Source organism: Lagopus muta, chromosome 9, assembly GCF_023343835.1.
Source record: "Lagopus muta isolate bLagMut1 chromosome 9, bLagMut1 primary, whole genome shotgun sequence".
NCBI classification, from domain to species: Eukaryota; Metazoa; Chordata; class Aves; order Galliformes; family Phasianidae; genus Lagopus; species Lagopus muta.
The window spans coordinates 4,039,461-4,056,747 of record NC_064441.1 but is presented as its reverse complement, the minus strand read 5'-3'; the positions used below and the strand labels follow the sequence as shown (position 1 = coordinate 4,056,747).

Below are 17,287 nucleotides of genomic sequence, written 5' to 3'. Positions count from 1 at the left end.
TTGTTTTCAGCTGCTTAGTGCTATCTCTTGGGCACAGTTTTTCTGGAGGGACCTTTTGTCTGTGTGTGACAATGAGCAGGATCCACAGGAAAAAGGGCAGTGATATTTTTATTAAGAGAATTGAAAGAAAATGATTTTACCTTTTTCTTTTGATTTTGTTCCAGAGCAATGAAACTCTTCTGCATTTGAGACTGACTGGAAACAAAATAGGCAATAAGGGTGGAATGTACTTTGCTTCAATGCTACAAGTTAATTGCACCTTAGAGAAGTTAGATCTTGGAGACTGTGATGTGGTGAGTGAATCAGTAGAATCATCAGCAATGAAATAATTATTTCAGGAGTATCACAAAGGTGCTGCAGTGCTTGATTATGAGAAAGTGTCATCTGTTGCCATTGGTTTTGCATTTTATGATGGCTGGAGGTAACACATTACATAATATTGTAGTGTGTGCTTGGAAAGGCATGTTGTATAAAACACTGAGGTCATAACCAGTGATACATTGCAGCCACTGCCCTTGGGAATTCAGGTGCTTGGCTTTCATGTGCTCCAGCATTGTTTCTTCTGTTCCCATTATTTATGTGTGTGTATATATATACACATATATTTTAAGTGAATATATAAAATATATAGTAAATATATATATATTTGTGTGTGCATGCAAATCCTGTCTAAGTGATGCTGCAGAAAGGTGGTGTTCTCCTTCTGAAGTGCGCAGTACTATGAAACTTGAAAGTTATCCTCCTCACAGTTCTGTTGCTCATGGAGCTCAGCTCGTTGATGCCATAGGTGTGGCAGTGCTGAGTTGAGCAGAAAGGCCCCCAGCTCGATTTTAGATAACTTGCTGCCTCCTGGAGTTGAGTGCTGGGAGTCCCCTGAACTTCAAGGGGAAATAGAGAATAGAAACTGGCACAAGGAATAAGTTTGACTGTAACATAACAGGTGTGACTGTCACCTGGAGGCAGGGAGAGATTTGGGGGTCAGGTGAAGATGTTATTATATAATATTTGTTTTGTGGAATTACAGAACTTTCTCCCAGACTGGAAGGGGGAAATGCCTTCCAGAAACTGGGAAGGATGTTACCAGTACATAAACAAGGGAAGTGTTGCCCAAGTAAAACTTACCTGGATGCTTCATCTCTGTATGATTGGTAGAGAGTTAACAGTTCTGTTTTAAAATGAAATGTCTTTCAATGTAGACAAGGCTAATCAGAAAAAAAACATAAACAGAAGTTAGTGAGCAAAATGAGGAAATAGAGAAATCCCAAACTGGCCTGTATTCTAGGCTGACTGTTCTGTACCATGTTAATTCACATGTAGTGTGCATTTACCTAGTGGAGAAGTGTTAGATGAGACTTGTACTGAAGATTGCAGGGAACATTCCCAAGTTGATTTTTCTTCTCAAATCAGGAAAACCAATGTAAGGATCAATGAAACAGACAAGTGTCTCTTGGAGATCCATCATATTTGCTTTTTCTTTTTTTTTTTTTTCTGAGTTGCTGGGTTTTCTAGCTGTTTATAGTTCTTAGTCTCATTGCACTGCTGTTCTACAAGAAATTTGCATTGGTGCCAGCAGGCACTTGCTGGCTGCACTTGTATTTCTCCAAGGTACAGGAGGCAGAAGTAATACTGTTTCCAACCAGAGCCTGCCCTAGTGGTTCTGATCTTCTGACAATCCATTCCAAGAAGTCATGGTAATACGAGAGCTTGACCTGTTCACCGGACAGGTTTATCTACAAGACTTGTCTGTTTTCATTTGCAGGGTACACAATGTCTAATAGCAATAGCATCAGTCCTGACTCAGAACAAGGCAGTCAAAGCAATAAACCTCAATCGTCCATTGCTGTACAGCCAGGAGGTAAGGTAATAGACTGCAGTGCCAGCTCAGGCAAAGAGAGGAGCGCAAGCAAAGTCACTACTGATAAGTTTATTGACATCTGGGCTACTCTGGGTTTTGTTGAAGTGATAATTGGTTGTGGGAATACTTTATTTTCTTCCTGATCCCAAGTTTTATGCAGCCTCGGGCTGCCCTTGTTTAACTGGAAGGTTAATTTTGTTTTGTTTTATTTTTCTTGGTAGGTATGTATTTATGAAGCAGTGGGCAAAGGGAAATGGCTGGGTATTACTGAACCAAATATTCATTTTGCTGCCAGCGCTTGGAGAGTTTTGTGCATCATTCAGCAAAGTGAGGGACAAAAGCTGTTTAGCAGGAACTGAGGGAAGGACAAAAGACTGCTTTTTATCTGAGCAGAGCATGGGCGATTGCCAGAGGCTGCAGCCTAAAGAAAGGCACACTTAACAATATCCCTTATTCACAGTGCCATGGTTTTGTTTCACTGTGTGGACTTGTAGCTTGAATTTAACAAGTGAATGAACCTCATCAATGTAAAACCTATGATGTGTTTTCTATCCAAAACAAAGACACAAGAGCTTCCAAAACAGTCGAGCACTGAAGAGAGATCAGTGAGGCAGTGTTTGCTGTAGGCAGCACCCTGGCACTGGGTATGTACATGCACCAGAGCTTCTGCCTTGCAGGCATGCAGCTCCTGTGCCTCATTGCTCCTGCTGTTTCACCAGTGTCAGCAGTTTTCAGGTGCATGAGGTGCATACTCTATTTTCCCAATTGCATGATAATACAATGAATTGTTGTGAAAGCCAGCAGATCTTCCCATATCCCAGAGATGTTTTCAACAGTTCAAACAGCTGATAGCTTCTTCTCTACTGAGACAGGGGTCTGATCTACATATCTGCAGTTTTACAAGGCCATTTACATCACTGGTATTGAAAATAAGGGCCTAGGCTGTATCTGGGGGAAACTTTCTCTTTGCCATTGCTGTCATTTGCTGAGGCCTGTGGCTTGTTCCCTTATTATTGACTCAAAGACCTAATTCAGTTATTTTTGTAATAAACAAAACCTCAAAGTAGATGTACAGTGTCTTACGGTGACAGGGCACGTTTCTCTTCATAGCAATGTCTCTTTTCATAAAATAAGTGGCATGACAAAATACTTCTAATGTTGGTGAAAGCTGATCCAACCACAGTTTTGTTAAAGCAATGACTGGGAAGGAAATAAGATAAGTCATTCAAGCATTGATGCTCCTGATATTTACAGGGATGTACAGTACTGCAAATCTGCAAATAATTCTGTTATTTTTCACTTTTTTTGGTTGTAATAGTGCATCACTGCCTGGCTATTTCCAATACAAAGCTGTAACATACAAATAGACCACCACCGACAACCAGGGTTAGCAGTTGTACGTGTCTTTTACTGAAGCAAGACTACATCTTACCCTAAAGTATAGTTTAATAAAAATGAGTGTTTACTTCTAGGAAGAGACCACAGTCCACATAGCTTTGATGCTGAAAAATAATTCTTCTCTTGTGGAGCTACATCTGTGCAAGCACGAAATTAAAAGCTTTGGTGTAGAGCGACTGTGTGAGGCATTGTATGAAAACTGCAGCCTGAGATACCTTGATCTTAGCTGGTAAGAGTTAGTACAGGACCTAACCCTGACTGACATTAGATGCTCATTTTCTTAGTATCTCTTTTATAAATATATATATGCATATCTCTTTCAGTAATAAAGTAACTCGTGAGGATGTGAAATTTTTGGGAGAACTACTGAAACAGAACCAAACTCTGGAAATCCTAGATCTTAATTCAAACCGAATAGAAGATGATGGAGCTATCTACTTGAGTGAAGCTTTGGCTTTGTACAACAGGACTCTTAAGGCGTTAGTATTTCAGTAACTTCCTCAGGGATTGCAGACAAAAAACACTCCAAATATAAGAAACTCAGACTCTGCCATGACTGAACTGATGTGAAAATTGTGCTTTGACATTAGCAGTCAAAACAGAAAACACACAAAGCTCCAAACTTCTTGGTTCAGCTGAGGAAAGAAAAAATGAGTGACAGTATGGAATTCATTTGCCTAGCCATAGGAGTGGGAGGGTGAGAGGGAAAGGGTGAGGATGAAAGTTAAATTGGTTCTGCAATGGTTCTAAGCATCTTACCTGGGACTCAGTCATTTTTACATTCATTTCGAGGAGCAGGAGAGAGGCTATTAGATCTTTATTGTTCTTTATCCACCTTTAAAGCACAGGTCCCTGTGTTGCACAAGCATAAACAAACTAGGATCTGTACATCTTCAGAATTTTAAGCCAAGCAGATTCCATAGAAGGCTAAGGCTCTATATTTGTTGATTCTGATCTTCAGCACTTAAGAAAATCCTCTGTTTAAGTTAGCTTCCGGGTGAACCCAAAAGAGCTGTAATCTGTCCATCAGTGTGCATTCTGTAGCACGCATTAAGCCGTGCACCAGCAGGAGGTATAAAGCTGATCAAAGGTGTTACCTGAAGCCGTGAGTGTTAAGTAGCAGACTGAGGAGGTGGTGGCTGCTGGGTGCCTCTGAAAGCCTTCCAGGCTCACCAATATAAAAATAACTGCCGCACAATAAAGATCAAAGCTTAACCTGGCCAGGCGCCAAGGCCTGGGCTTCAGAGCAGACAGAAGATGAGATGTGGCCACCACACAGTAAGCCACTGACACTGAACAACTGAATGGGGAGCAACCTGGCTGTGTGAGTCATGGCAGTGCCTTGGGACACAGTACAGTTCCAGAGTCCAACCTGCCTGTAGCAACCTGACAAATATTTTTAATAGGAATGGGCTTGATACAAATATCTTACTACATTATGACAAATAGAAGATTTCATTATACATACAGTTATATAAAGTCTAACTGAGTAAAACTCCGACTTTTAGCTAAGATATGGGAATGCAGTGGCTTAGCATGCTTGCATAACTATTTTCTGTTTATTAGGTTGTCAGTAGTGAGCAACAATATAAGTGGCAAAGGGCTGGCAGCTCTCTCACAAGCAATAAAAATAAATGTGGAACTCTCCTACATTTATATTTGGGGGAACAACTTTGATGAAGCCGCCTGTACGGTGAGTACTGGACTGAAGTGACCAAGTGCTTGCCCACCGTGTTTTATCTTCTAGGCCCTTCCTTACAATCAAAGTGAAATATTGTATGTCAGCTTCTTGTTTCGTTCATTTCAGGCATTTTCAGAATTAATTCAGGCAGGCCGCTTGAAACCTGATTGCACAGATGTGGAACCGTACGAAGTGGACGGGCACGTTCACCTTGCAGAGCTCTCCCATGGCCTTAAAAAGCATTACTACTGGACACCAAGCTATGGGGTGGTGAAGAATGCTGCTGCTAATGCCAGTCTGGCAATTGCAGCTGTTTCAGAATGTTTCTAAGGTAGGATCTTGGTGTGCTCACATAGACTTCATCTGTCTTCTAGTACAACAGATATCAAACACGCTGCTGGTTGTTTCTTCAGTGTCTTTACCCTACGAGTCTAGAAATACTTTAAAATAGCATTAGAGATGAAATATCAAACCAATAAGTGTAAAATTTGTTTTTAAATAGTGGCCAATCTATTAAAAGCCTATTAATATGAAAGCATGTTTGTTTTGCTGTAGTCATTACTATTGTGCACGCGTGTCCTTTGCTGTGCCATGGTTGGGTAGAGCTCCCTGGTTGCCAGGTGACAGATGAATGCATGTAAGTGATGTGCTGAGATAAGAACAACTTCCACTATGGCGTGACACACTACAAGTGACAGCAGGTATTCTTAGCAGCAATGCAGAATATAGCAGTCACTGACAGGAGGTGGTGTGAAGACTCTGAACATCAGCAGTGCATGAACTGAGCTTCCAGCAGCTGTACTGCTCAGCTCTATTTGGGAGCCCTTCTCAGGTCAGCAGTTACCAAGTGCTTATTTAAAGAGGATGCAGGGAGTGCATCAGAGCAGCAGCAGAGCCCATGGATCAAGTACTGTGACCATGGTGTCCTTTTCCCCTGGGCTGCTGCAGAGAAACAGCTGCTGCTGCCCTTCCTGCAGCCAGGTTTCCCCACAGCAATTTCTACTGTCTCTCTGTGGGCTGAAGTGCAGCTAGGCAGACCGTGTTGATTAAAACAAACAGAAAGCTCAAACTTCCATTTAGGACTGCTGCTGAGCAGCAGATTTGCTTGAGAGCAAATCAGATATGTGGTAGAACAAGATTCCTGTTAGAGTTAGGAGTCTGAGTAAGTCCATGTGTCACTACTAGGCTCTATATGCCATTACTGAGGAAAAAGAGAAAGCAAGCTTTTGTTGTTTATCCAAAAATATTTTATATTTTGTTAAACAAGTTCAATGAATTTAAGCAGTTAGCTGCAGTAATGCAGGAACTTGAAGAGCAAACTCTTTACTTTTATCAGAACAGTATTTTGATTCACTTGCAGTATGTGGTTGTTATAAGGATAAATGGAATCTACTTTTGAAAATGCTAGCATAAATCATTTCTTCAGCTGCCAGAACTCAAAGCACCTTTCAGAAAGGCAGCATTTAGACCCCAGTGTAAAGGGAAGGAAAATGACTGATCCAGCAGGCCAGTGGTGCAGTGCAGGTCCACGAAGCCCTGCTGAGTGCTCTGGCCCTTATACCACCTTCTGTCAGTTGAACTATTCAGTAAAAATAAGGTAGGTAAAATACAAATTTGGAGTTGAGTGACTATCATCTTCAGCAGAAACAGTGAACTTTCAAAGCAGTCTAAGTAAGCAAACAAAAAACCAAACCTCCAATCCTCAAACCTTACCAGCAGGAAAATAAAAGTACTAACATAAGAGTGTTTATATTAAACTGCATCTAGAAACAAAATGTTTAATTCGGGTTGAACTGATGCAAAATATCTTTTATCAGACAAATCAGGTGTTTCTTACTGCCAAGGAAGTGTGGTAAACCTTGTTGTATGCAGTGTCCTGCAGTGTGTGCTGTGCTGTGCAAAGGGCAACCTTCCTGACAGGGTGCTGTGGTGGTTATGTTAGACTGCTTCCCTCCTCCTTTTGTTGTTACCCCCTTGCAGTTCTAAACAGCAGACACGAGGTGAGGGAAAAGTACAAAACAAGTTTATTAAAGTCTAACATAAAACACTTCAGGCTAAATATGTACAACTCCCTGCCCAGGAGATTATAAAATCGAGAGTTGAGCTATATACAAATAACAGAGGAAAGGCTGTATATACATGAAAGATACTTCAAAAATAATTTAAACCAAAAATCAGTCATTAACCCTTACTCTGCTGCAAGGCTTATCGACATCCTCTCCGAAATCACAGCCCTGAAATCCTAGATGAGGGATTTGTCTGTAGTTGACAACTTTTCTTAAGCCATATGTTTCAAGAAAACTTTCATGCTCTGTGCCTACAGATAGGCACCAATTCAGATAAATGCCACACGAGGAGTTATTCTAACATAAGTATTTGAAACGGCCGATTCAGACATTTATAGTTGCAAATAATCTGTTCAGGTAGAACTGAAATGCTACTGAAACAATGATGTTTCTCGGATAAATTAAGTCATTTTCTGTAAATTACCAATGATGGACTGAAATTCTCTTTCATTTTGCAGGTAGGTCTCAAGAATGAGAAGAATCCCTACAAAAATTCCATGTTTCCCCCATTCATCTCTGAAGGAAGTTACCAATATTGTCAAACACCATGTACCTCCAAAATGAACTCCTTAAGCCTAAGAATGAATGTGCAGCTGACTTCATGCATCTATTGGCACAAGGTACCGTACAGAGCTGCTTCTTCAGGCCCTGGAGCACCCAGCCTGAACACTCCTACAAATTCAATATATGTCTCTTTCTATATATATTTAAAATCTATATTCTATTAAATGAATACCGTTGATAGAGATCATACCTCAGCAGCTGAGATATCTGCACAAAAGATGAGGGTAAGAATCGAGGTTCTCAGATGAGGACTGAAGAGTGCAGTTCACTAAATTATTGCTCTAAGTCAAAATTACAGCCTGTGTATTCTACTAAGAAAGGCTAAAAGTGTTGTTTTGTAAAAAATAATGATTATCTTCTTGTCTATAAAGAAAACTAAATGACTACGAAAGAAAGTGGTACTGTTATAAGCATCTAAACAAATCCTGTATAAATCTAAGTACTGTTTTAAAAAGTCTGAAAATCTAAGAATACAGCAATAAGCTATTATTGTAGAAATATAAAAACAGTCCAAACAAACACTGGTATGGAATGCATTTTCTAAGTAGGAATGTAGTTACTTCTTCCTAGAGCAAAACAGCTCTTGTCCTTTATTCTGCATTTTACATTAATCCTCAGATAACAACAGTGTATCATTAGTTTATCTTCCAGAGTTGGTTAAACATGAAATTTAGCAAGCATACGGTGCTGCACTTTGTCAATACTCATGGCTAAGTCTATGTCTATGCCAAGACTCTTCCTCTGTATTCAGAAAGTGAAAGAGGAATCTTAGAGCAAGGTACAGCGTTCACTTTGTTAAATGGAATCAGGATTCTGCTCTTTGTGGTTCTTGAATGCTAGTTGGCTACAGAATCATTCAGCTCCTAATCAACAACAGCAACTTGGAAGAAGAAAAAGCCACGGGAGAAGCAGTAGTAGGGAACTGCCAAACAAAATCTGAGAACTTCATCTATTGCCTTGTGCCAGCCTTATGAAGGGCATCAGCTGTACATAAATGGTGCAGGATGGATAAGCAAAGAAATTAAATGCCAAGAAGTATGGCAGTAGTTAGCAAACAAAGTGAAAAATGCCTGCATTCAACTGTTCCTGGGCCACTCCATGCTGCCTGTGGTAGATTTTATCATTAAATTGGCCATATCTTATGACTTAAAACATGATCAAGAAGCAGAGTTCTAACCGTGCCCCATACCAAGATGACCAACACAAAGAAATGAAAGATCTGTTACTTCACAAGTACAAATGTGGAGGAAAAAAATCTGTAGTCATGCTCAGGAGTCAAGGGACCATCTGCAGAACATGTAAATGAAATCCTCCAAGAACTTTTTCACAAGGCTGTTTAATTAAGGGGCAGATTAATTTTTACTCCATGTAGAACACAGTTAGTTAAGAGGTATCTCCTATGCCCTTCTATTTATCAATGTCTGGACACAAGGCATCAGTGGGAATAAAATGCTAGCACCAAAGAAATAACCAACAAGTGATATCTTTAGATCTATTTGTGGCACAGTCGTAAGACTGCTTCCTTACTGTTTGATGATTACTTAGGTAACACTTCTATCATGTTAATGGCACAAACTGGCAAAATGGAGCATAAAAAAAGGTACTCCTACTCTTAACCAGTCTTTAATGATCCTACAGAGAACCTAAAAATGCTTTGTTAAAAAAAAATATAAATTGCTAATAGTAAAATATACCTTTGCAAGAGTCTTGCTAGATACCAATTACAGTTACTGTGCAACACGAAAGGTAAATTAATACATAAATACTTCAGTTGAAACAAATCCCTGCTTGGGAGAATGTTAATCTGCCCTGTTGTATTCTTCCTCAATGCCCCCTCAATAGCAGTCATGCAGTATTTTCACAGTGAAGGGCTGCATTTGTTTCTTCTTTTGTACCTACTGACCAGCACCACAAGAAGCACAGAAATGATCATTATGAAGCTATGGATCACACATCACAGTTCAGTCAATGCATCTTTTCACCTCATCTACAACATCCATGTTCTAGCTCTTCTGGTGAGCAAATGCTGCTGCTTGTGCCAAATTCGGGACATTTCAGACATATGAAAAAAAATCTTGGACAAGTTACAACACTGGATTCACTTCAAAAACGAGTGACTTCTTGGAAAGAATACACAGTAGTACCTATGCCATTAGAACTCTCTGGGTTATCATGCTAAAGAAACTCTCCTTTACTTGCCCCATCAGGGACATGAACACAAAGCTTTCTGTCCCTCTGGTCAGACTTCAGCTGAAGATGGACTGCTTCTCCCAGACAGCAGTAATTCTTTGAGAGGACCTTGACTGAGCACTGGCCTACCTGCCATCACATATCATTACAGGACCTCAGGAAGCTCTTTAGCACATTCAGATCATGACTTTCCCTTAAAAACAAACAAACAGCATGTTGCCTAGGACCACATCCTAGCAGCTTTTGAAGATCCCCAAGCAAGGGGACTCCAGCAACCTCTCCTGGCTACCTGCTCCAGTGCTCAGGTGATGCTGTCACACACCAGATGGACAGGAACATAGCAGGAGATCTCCAAAATGCATTAGAGTATTTAACAGAGAATACTTAAGGCAGGCATTGCTGGAAAACATGTAACTCCTGGAAGTGTTAATTGCAAACAGAAGGTTGATTGTACATTAGCACAATTCAACAGTGAGGAAAAAAACAAAACAAAACAAAAGACAGCATAGTACAATGGAAACAGCTCACAACTGCCTTTACAGAAAGAAAAAAAAAACCCAAGAAAATTCAAGAAGTGACTGCTTGATTGATTACGTTCATCTTTACCAAAGGTATGCGAGTTGACTGCTGGATTTCTTTGCTGGCTCTACAGTGTCAGTATAATTGCTGCAAGAAAATGAACTGAGGTTCTGAATATCCAGTCACAGCAGATCTCAGTAATGTTTCTGATGATGGGGACTGACTGCCTGCCACAGGAAGAAGCATCTGATGGTCTTCAGTACCAATGGGAAGAGGAAGCGGCAAAGACATCTCAGAGGGTTTCACATCTACAGACTCTGATAAAGGACTCTTCTGACTCTGAAGGGATTCTTGATCATTGAAAGAATTATCAAGTGTATTGCAATCAGGGGGAGTTTCAGATCCTGGCAAAAAAAAAAATGATTTCCCAATCATTTATTTTCCCCAGCAATTAGCATATAGAAAAAGTTAGCAAATGATGCAGGAATTGTTATTAGCAAGAGCTAAGGAGGACTTGTTTCCAGAGAGCATGAGCAACTGCTATTAGAAGTCTTGCAACAGATGGCAAAACTCTACAAGAGAAAGACAGCTGAAGTGTCCTTACATGGAGGAGTAAAAATGAACAGACAAATTTGTTGATGTTGATGACATGTTGATGATGACTGTTGATGACAAGTCAATAGTTGATGCTGCTTCTGAACCTTTCTTTACACAAGGAGCTTACCTGTGTGAACTTTTGTTTTGTGCTTCTTAAGGTTTTTTATATCTGTGTAAGAATTTCCACACAGTTCACAAATGAATGGTCTTTCACCTGAAAAAAAGTTTGACAGAATAATGTTAAAAGTGAAAGAAGATGCAGTTGCTGACACAGGATAATGGATTTCTAAGTTGTATTTTAAAAATGCATCATAATAACTGCAAGCTGTTTTGTCTGTGCCATTATTCAGAATAAGATTGTTTCCAGAACAGTAGATTAAAACAAAAAAAGCCTCAATGCTTGAGGTAAAGCCCTTACATCAACACTTGCACTGTTACATGCAGACTGAAATGTCTGAAATAGGCAATTAAAAAAGTCACAGACATTTTCTTTAAATTATTTTCATGCTGAAATACATACATTAAGAAACTACTACTTTTAAGTGCAGCACAATATGGTGTATTTTATAGGCAAAAGGGAAGAAGTAGAATCTTATTTATTGTGCAGGAAGCAGCCTGTCTGGAAACTGACCTGTATGGGACCGAAAATGTTTATTGAGTTCTCCAGAGGAAATAAAACTCTTTCCACAGATGCCACAGATATATGGCTTCTCTCCTAAAGTAAACACAAGGAGTTTGTTATTTCAACATATAAACCAGAATATACAGTATAAAGAACAAATTAAAATGAAACAGATAATATCCAATGGGAGAAAGAGCTCCCTAAACCAGAGTCAAAGAGAAAGAACACGAGAAAAGAACTGGTTGAGAACACCAGAGGTGACCCCCAGCTCCTCCCAATGCTGACTTCCTCCTCATTACCCATCCCCAACCCCTCTGCAGCAGCCATCTCCTGCCAGGCCTGGTTGGGTATCTCCATGCAAGGTCTCCCCTTACCTGTGTGTTTTCGGGAATGGGTGATGAGAGAACTTGAGACAGCAAAGGCTTTTCCACAGGTGTCACACACGTAAGGCTTCTCCCCGGTGTGGCGACGCACGTGGTAGGTGAGCGTGCTGGCCTGAGCAAAGCGCTGCCCGCAGCGATCGCACACGTAGGGCTTCTCACCACTGTGCTTCCTGGGAACAAACAGACATCAGTGGTCTGCTGGCACAAAGGGAAGTCACCCTCACTGTTAAGTGATTTTCCTCAAGTTTCTTCTGCTTTCTCCTCACAGTGGTGTTCTGTGAACTAAAACACCTCATCAATTGGGAGCTGATTTTGAGTCCACAGCTTCTCACTGAGGGAGATTCACTGGGAATGAGCGCATCAGTGATTCCTTCTTCATTCCTTCTTCCTCCTTACTTCATAGAATCATAGAATGGCCTGGGTTGAAAAGGACCACAGTGCTCATCCAGTTCCAACCCCCTGCTGTGTGCAGGTCACCAACCAGCAGCCCAGGCTGCCCAGAGCCACATCCAGCCTGGCCTTGAATGCCTGCAGGGATGGGGCATCCACAGCCTCCTTGGGCAACCTGTTCCAGTGCCTCACCACCCTCTGGGTGAAAAACTTCCTCCTAAGGACAGAACAATGACCTCCTAACAAGGAAACATAATTTGTACTCCTGCCAAAAATGCAAAAGCTCCATTCAGGCTGCAGTCAGCAGAGAGACCCACTTTGTAGCACGTCCTATCAAGATCCTCTTTCCTCTACAAGTACTACAGACAATTAAAAACAAAACAAAACAGCCACCATTGCCATAAGGATACCAGTACATACATTGTAACGTTCATAAACTCATAAAATGTGTAAATCAAAACCCTAATGAGTGACTACACAGATACACAATTTATTACACAGGGTGAAGCAAGACCCAAGATAAAACATGCAGAAATGACCAAGTTCTGTGAACACGTGACTCCTGCTAACACCAGAGTTAATCATTCTGTTTAAATAAATGTATGGATAAACATCTTCAGGATCTCACTTCTGCCTACCTGGCATGAATCTTCAGATTGCTTGAAGTTGCAAATTGCAGATTGCACACATCACATTTGTATGGTTTCTCTTCTCCGTGATGCATCCGACTGTGGAACACCAACTGGCACTTCTGAGCAAAGCCTTTGTCACACAGCTCACATTTGTATGGCTTCTCTCCTAGCAAAGAACAAAACCTTTGTACTGTCTGCATTTACGTAAGGAAGCTTTCCAATCCATTACCTGACCAAAGCTCAAGTGTCTGTTCTAACTCTTCTCACAAATAACATCTTGCAACATCCTGTAACCCGTCTGCTGAGGTGGGATGTGCCAGGAAAACAGCAGATAACACACTATTTATGAACGTACTAACATTTAAGAAGAATAGGTAATAGTTATTACCTCTTAATAAAGCCACTTCCTCCACATTTTGAGAGAGCTATTGCTACCTTTTCAGGCTTTTTTGCTGGTTATATATCTATTCACTATTCTGAGTATTTGAGATGAACAACCTCTAAATCATGTGCTTCTTCTTGCCTGTAAAACAGCAAGGAGTCTTCAGTGATCTCAGAAATTCTTCAGTGTTCTCTCTAGTGTTCATGAATGTCTCCTGAGTGTTTGCTGTAGAATGCCACATGCACTTCTTCAACTGCTTGGGATTTCTGACTGATCAGTACAGTCTCATCAAATGGACTGTGTGACTCAGACAACAGCATAAAAGAGGCTGCCCCAGCAGTGCACAATCAAACTAAGAACAATTATTAAGCATATTGTTCACATAAAAACTTCAAAAAAATCAAAGTTCTAGCATCTCACCTGCCATCTAGCAACCAGCACAGTGAGATCCCCTGCTTATACATGCAAAAATTTCAATAGCAGCACCTCAAAAGAGCAGCTAACATTCCTGCCAGAACACTGTCCTGGAATACTGCACCCAAGCTTCATCTTGCATATCAATCTTTGGTTTGCCAGTAGCTGGTAATATATGAAATCCTCTCTCTTGGTTACTGAATGAGCACAGTGTTCTTCTGCAGCTGTACCTCAACAACTCCTTCACCTCTTCTGCATCTTCTCTGCTTGCTGGAAAGCAGCTCCACTGCTGATCTCTGCTCACCGTTTTCCATAAAAGAGCAAAAGTAAACAACTGTAATCTCTTTCACTGTTACCTCTGAGTTCTGAATGCCAGCTATAAAAGGAAGAAAACTATGCAAACAGTGTCCCTCTGCTGCTCACTGGGTTAAGTACAGCAGCAAAAGCCAAAGCAGAACAGCTCTGCTGGATCAGACTAAAGAAAGAACTAAACCAGTATTAAGTCTTCCTTCTCTAGGGAATAACTTAGAAAAAAACAAGCAAGGTTCTTTTTCCACCTTTGTAATCAAATATATGTCAGAATTCAAAAATAGCAAGAGAAATTCTGGTATCCGGCACTGTGAGCTTTTCATGCTCTACAGGCAATAGTTTCTGGTGCTCAATTCCATGTAATCACTTTACAGAGCTAAGGGCAGCCAGCCCTTCTGCATCTTTGCAGGAATCAAGATGCTCAGACTAAGCCAGTCTCTTTCAGATTTTCAGAGTGGGAACTGTGATTCTGTACTGAAAAACCAAATTGCAAAGATCTTTTTAGTGCTGTATCCACATGCTGCTATTACACAACTCAGGAAGACAAAGCCCACAGCTTACCTGTGTGAGTTCTTACATGTGTTTTCAGCTGATTGCACTGCGTGAACGCCTTCCCACAAAGCTGGCACACATAAGGTTTCACTCCTTTGTGTATCCTCATGTGGCGACGGAGGCTGCTGGCTTCTGAGAAGACTTTTCCACACGTGTTGCACACTGGTTTTGCTTTGGAGTACTTCTGGTCAAGCTCTTCTGAACTTTCCAGCTGGTAAGCGTTCTTTTCGCTGGCTATGTTAGACATGCAGTGCTCCTTCAGTGCACAGCTTTGCTGAGGCTTTCCCTGTTTTTGTTTTGCTGCAATAGTCTGAACTAAAATATCCTGTGCTGCCAACGTTTCGTTTTCCACCACGGCTGCCAGCTGCAGTTCAGAGCTATCACTGCCCTGGGCAGCCTGCTCTGTTATCTGTGCTGCCAGCTTATTTGCATCCAAAAACATTTCAATGGATGTGTTCTCAGTCACATCGTTCTGGTATTGTATTGATTTATTCTGCACACTTTTTGGGGAGCTGAAATTCTTTTTTCGCTTTTTGGTTTGAGCAGACTTCTTTTCTAAAGCCGATTTCTTTGCTTGAGGTTGAACCAACTCTGCAGGAGGAATATCTGGCTTCTCCCGATCATTGTAATCTCGCAGGGTCAGGAGGCAGGCCTGCTGGTTCATTTCAATGTTTCCAGTGATGCTGGATGTCTCTGTAGAAGAGGGATTAGCAATAAACGCAAAGTCTTCCATCTTTATTTTGCATTTGGTGACCACTTCTTCTACTCTGAGATAGTCAGCAGCCTGGTGAATTTCCTTAACATTCCAGCTGCAAGAAAACCAGACTTTGGTGACGATATTCTGGACAAAGCAAAAACTCCTTCTGTACCAATTCTGTTAAATGCAAACAGCAGAGCTAAGAAAAGCTACGCTGCTAGAGAAAATAAGACAGCTGGCTTAGTATCTTGCATTATATTAGCACTGAGCTCTAAGTGAACCCTCCTGGTTTCACTCATGCACTCATCACAACAGAACTGCAGAAGCTGTGGCAGCCACCTGAGGGTCACAATACAAAATGATGGGGACACGCTGTCAGACCTTGCTGTCATCGTTTATCAAATAATTCTCCTGGGTGAGAACAGAGCTTTCACATCCCACTTCCTCCACAGACCTCAACTGCTCAGAATGAATCCAGAAACTCTCCTGCTGTAGCCCCACCAAGAATGCTGCACACTTCATAATTTGCAAGCCATAAATTGCCAACCTTAAGACATAGCTGTGTACATTGCTTTGCTAGTGTTAATAGTTGCAGCTAATCCTAAAGAAAAGCAAACGCCCCGCGTCTGTGCACTCAGCCATCAAATAGAAGTTTTCAGGTATCAATAACAAGGAAGATGTATTAAAGTGCTCTTAGAACCAGGTGTTGCAAAAGCAGTTACACTTCTGGGCTACATACTTGGATGCAATCACACTTGAGAGATACTTTCCTTCCCTGTGAGAGCAGTACGCTACAAGGAATCCTCATTGCACACAAAGTAACACAACATGCACAAAATCAGCCCACGGAAAAAGCTTTTCCTGCACCTGACTGCTTTGCCAAAAGGAACTTTGCTTTGGAACAACAGACCTTGTAAACTCTACCAAACAAAAACTCCACCAAACACCTCTTTAATCAGCGCTGACACTCATCTGCTCCTCAGGCTTCAGTCTCCTCCACTCACTGCAAAAACGGGCTCCTACAACCCGATGTCAGAAGGAACACAGCCGTCCCTCTGTCCTGCCGTACCCACATGAGGTTTCATCCTTCTGGAGCCAGACAGAAAGACTCAAATAGACTGAAACTATCAGCAAAATATCGGGGAACGCTTCAGTTGTGGCACTCACGTGCTGTTGTAAAGCATGCAAACAGCCCACCTCCAGTTGTCAGTGTGCATCTCGTCCGCTGTTATTTGTTCCTCCTGAACGCATTACAAGAGCACGAAGCCCAGCGCTGCCCTAACAGCGCACTTCCCGATCGCCTTCCCCCTTTGGCAGCACGTATTACCTGTCAAGGTTTAAGTTTCCCGTATAAATGAATTCCAGGAGCTTTTGGAATCCATCAGCCTTCACTTGAGTCTGATCCAAAACGACGGTGCTGTCGGTCGCGTCCCTGTAGAAGGCGCCGAAGAACTCGCTGAAGGAGGCGAGCACGTTGCGGTGCGCCTTGAACTGGCACTCTCCGATGACCACAGTGCAATCGCAGAGGAAGCCGGCCTCGCGCTGCTTGTTCAGCCGCTCCAGGAGGTGCTCGCAGTGGTGGGAGTACTGCATGGCGAGAGCGAGACGCGGCCTGCCCGTCCTGCCAGAGGAAAGCGACGGGTTTACCTGCGGGATTCCGCTTCCACCCCCTAACGGGGCGAATTAACGACTGCAAAGGGCTCGGCGCTCACGATGGCCGCGGCGCAGCGCTAATGCGGCGCCTCCGACGTGCGGCACGGTCCCGCACCCGCGGGAGCGCTGACCGCGGGGTCGATCCGCCGCCAGAGCCCGGGAGCCGCGGCAGCGGGAGCCGTGCGAGCCCCCCCACGCCCAGCCCCGCGACGGGCCTCCCGCCCGCGGCGCCGTCCCGGCCCCGGCCGTCCGAGCGCCGTCCGCCCGCCCCGATCCCGCGGTTCCGCTGCGGGCGCGGAGCGGCGTCCCACGCACCTGCGGAGAAGCGGCGGAGCGGCGCCCCCGCCTCAGGCCGCCATGTTGCGGTGACGCCACGCGCGCCG

General features: G+C 42.5%; 2 protein-coding genes across 5 annotated transcripts in view; one reads left to right on the top strand and one right to left on the bottom strand.

Annotated features, from left to right (window-relative positions):
- The window catches only part of LRRC34 (leucine rich repeat containing 34), a 21,455-nt gene extending 11,202 nt beyond the window's left edge, over positions 1-10,253 (top strand). For all 4 annotated transcript variants that reach the window (XM_048954867.1, XM_048954871.1, XM_048954868.1 and 1 more), the window contains 7 exons: positions 165-293; positions 1,760-1,855; positions 3,328-3,482; positions 3,577-3,732; positions 4,820-4,946; positions 5,061-5,265; positions 7,459-10,253. In XM_048954867.1, coding sequence (XP_048810824.1) covers positions 165-293; positions 1,760-1,855; positions 3,328-3,482; positions 3,577-3,732; positions 4,820-4,946; positions 5,061-5,264 — 867 coding nt within the window. In that variant the 3' untranslated portion in view covers position 5,265; positions 7,459-10,253. The remainder of the gene's footprint in view (positions 1-164; positions 294-1,759; positions 1,856-3,327; positions 3,483-3,576; positions 3,733-4,819; positions 4,947-5,060; positions 5,266-7,458) is intronic.
- MYNN (myoneurin) lies at positions 6,936-17,287 on the bottom strand. The gene is made up of 8 exons (XM_048954852.1): positions 17,220-17,287; positions 16,579-16,872; positions 14,564-15,363; positions 12,904-13,063; positions 11,867-12,045; positions 11,502-11,585; positions 10,998-11,084; positions 6,936-10,677 (listed from the first exon to the last, which is right to left on the bottom strand). The coding sequence occupies exons 2-8, from the start codon at positions 16,842-16,844 to the stop codon at positions 10,409-10,411; spliced, it is 1,845 nt and encodes a 614-aa protein (XP_048810809.1). The 5' UTR covers positions 16,845-16,872; positions 17,220-17,287; the 3' UTR covers positions 6,936-10,408.

Coding starts and splice junctions, on each gene's coding strand:
- MYNN (XM_048954852.1), bottom strand. CDS start 16,844: ATGCAGTACTCCCACCACTGCGAGCACCTCCTGGAGCGGCTGAACAAG. Junction 11,085..11,501: donor ACATTTTCGGTCCCATACAG/GTCAGTTTCCAG, acceptor ACTTTTTTTCAG/GTGAAAGACCATTCATTTGT. Junction 10,678..10,997: donor CAAAACAAAAGTTCACACAG/GTAAGCTCCTTG, acceptor TTTTTTTGCCAG/GATCTGAAACTCCCCCTGAT.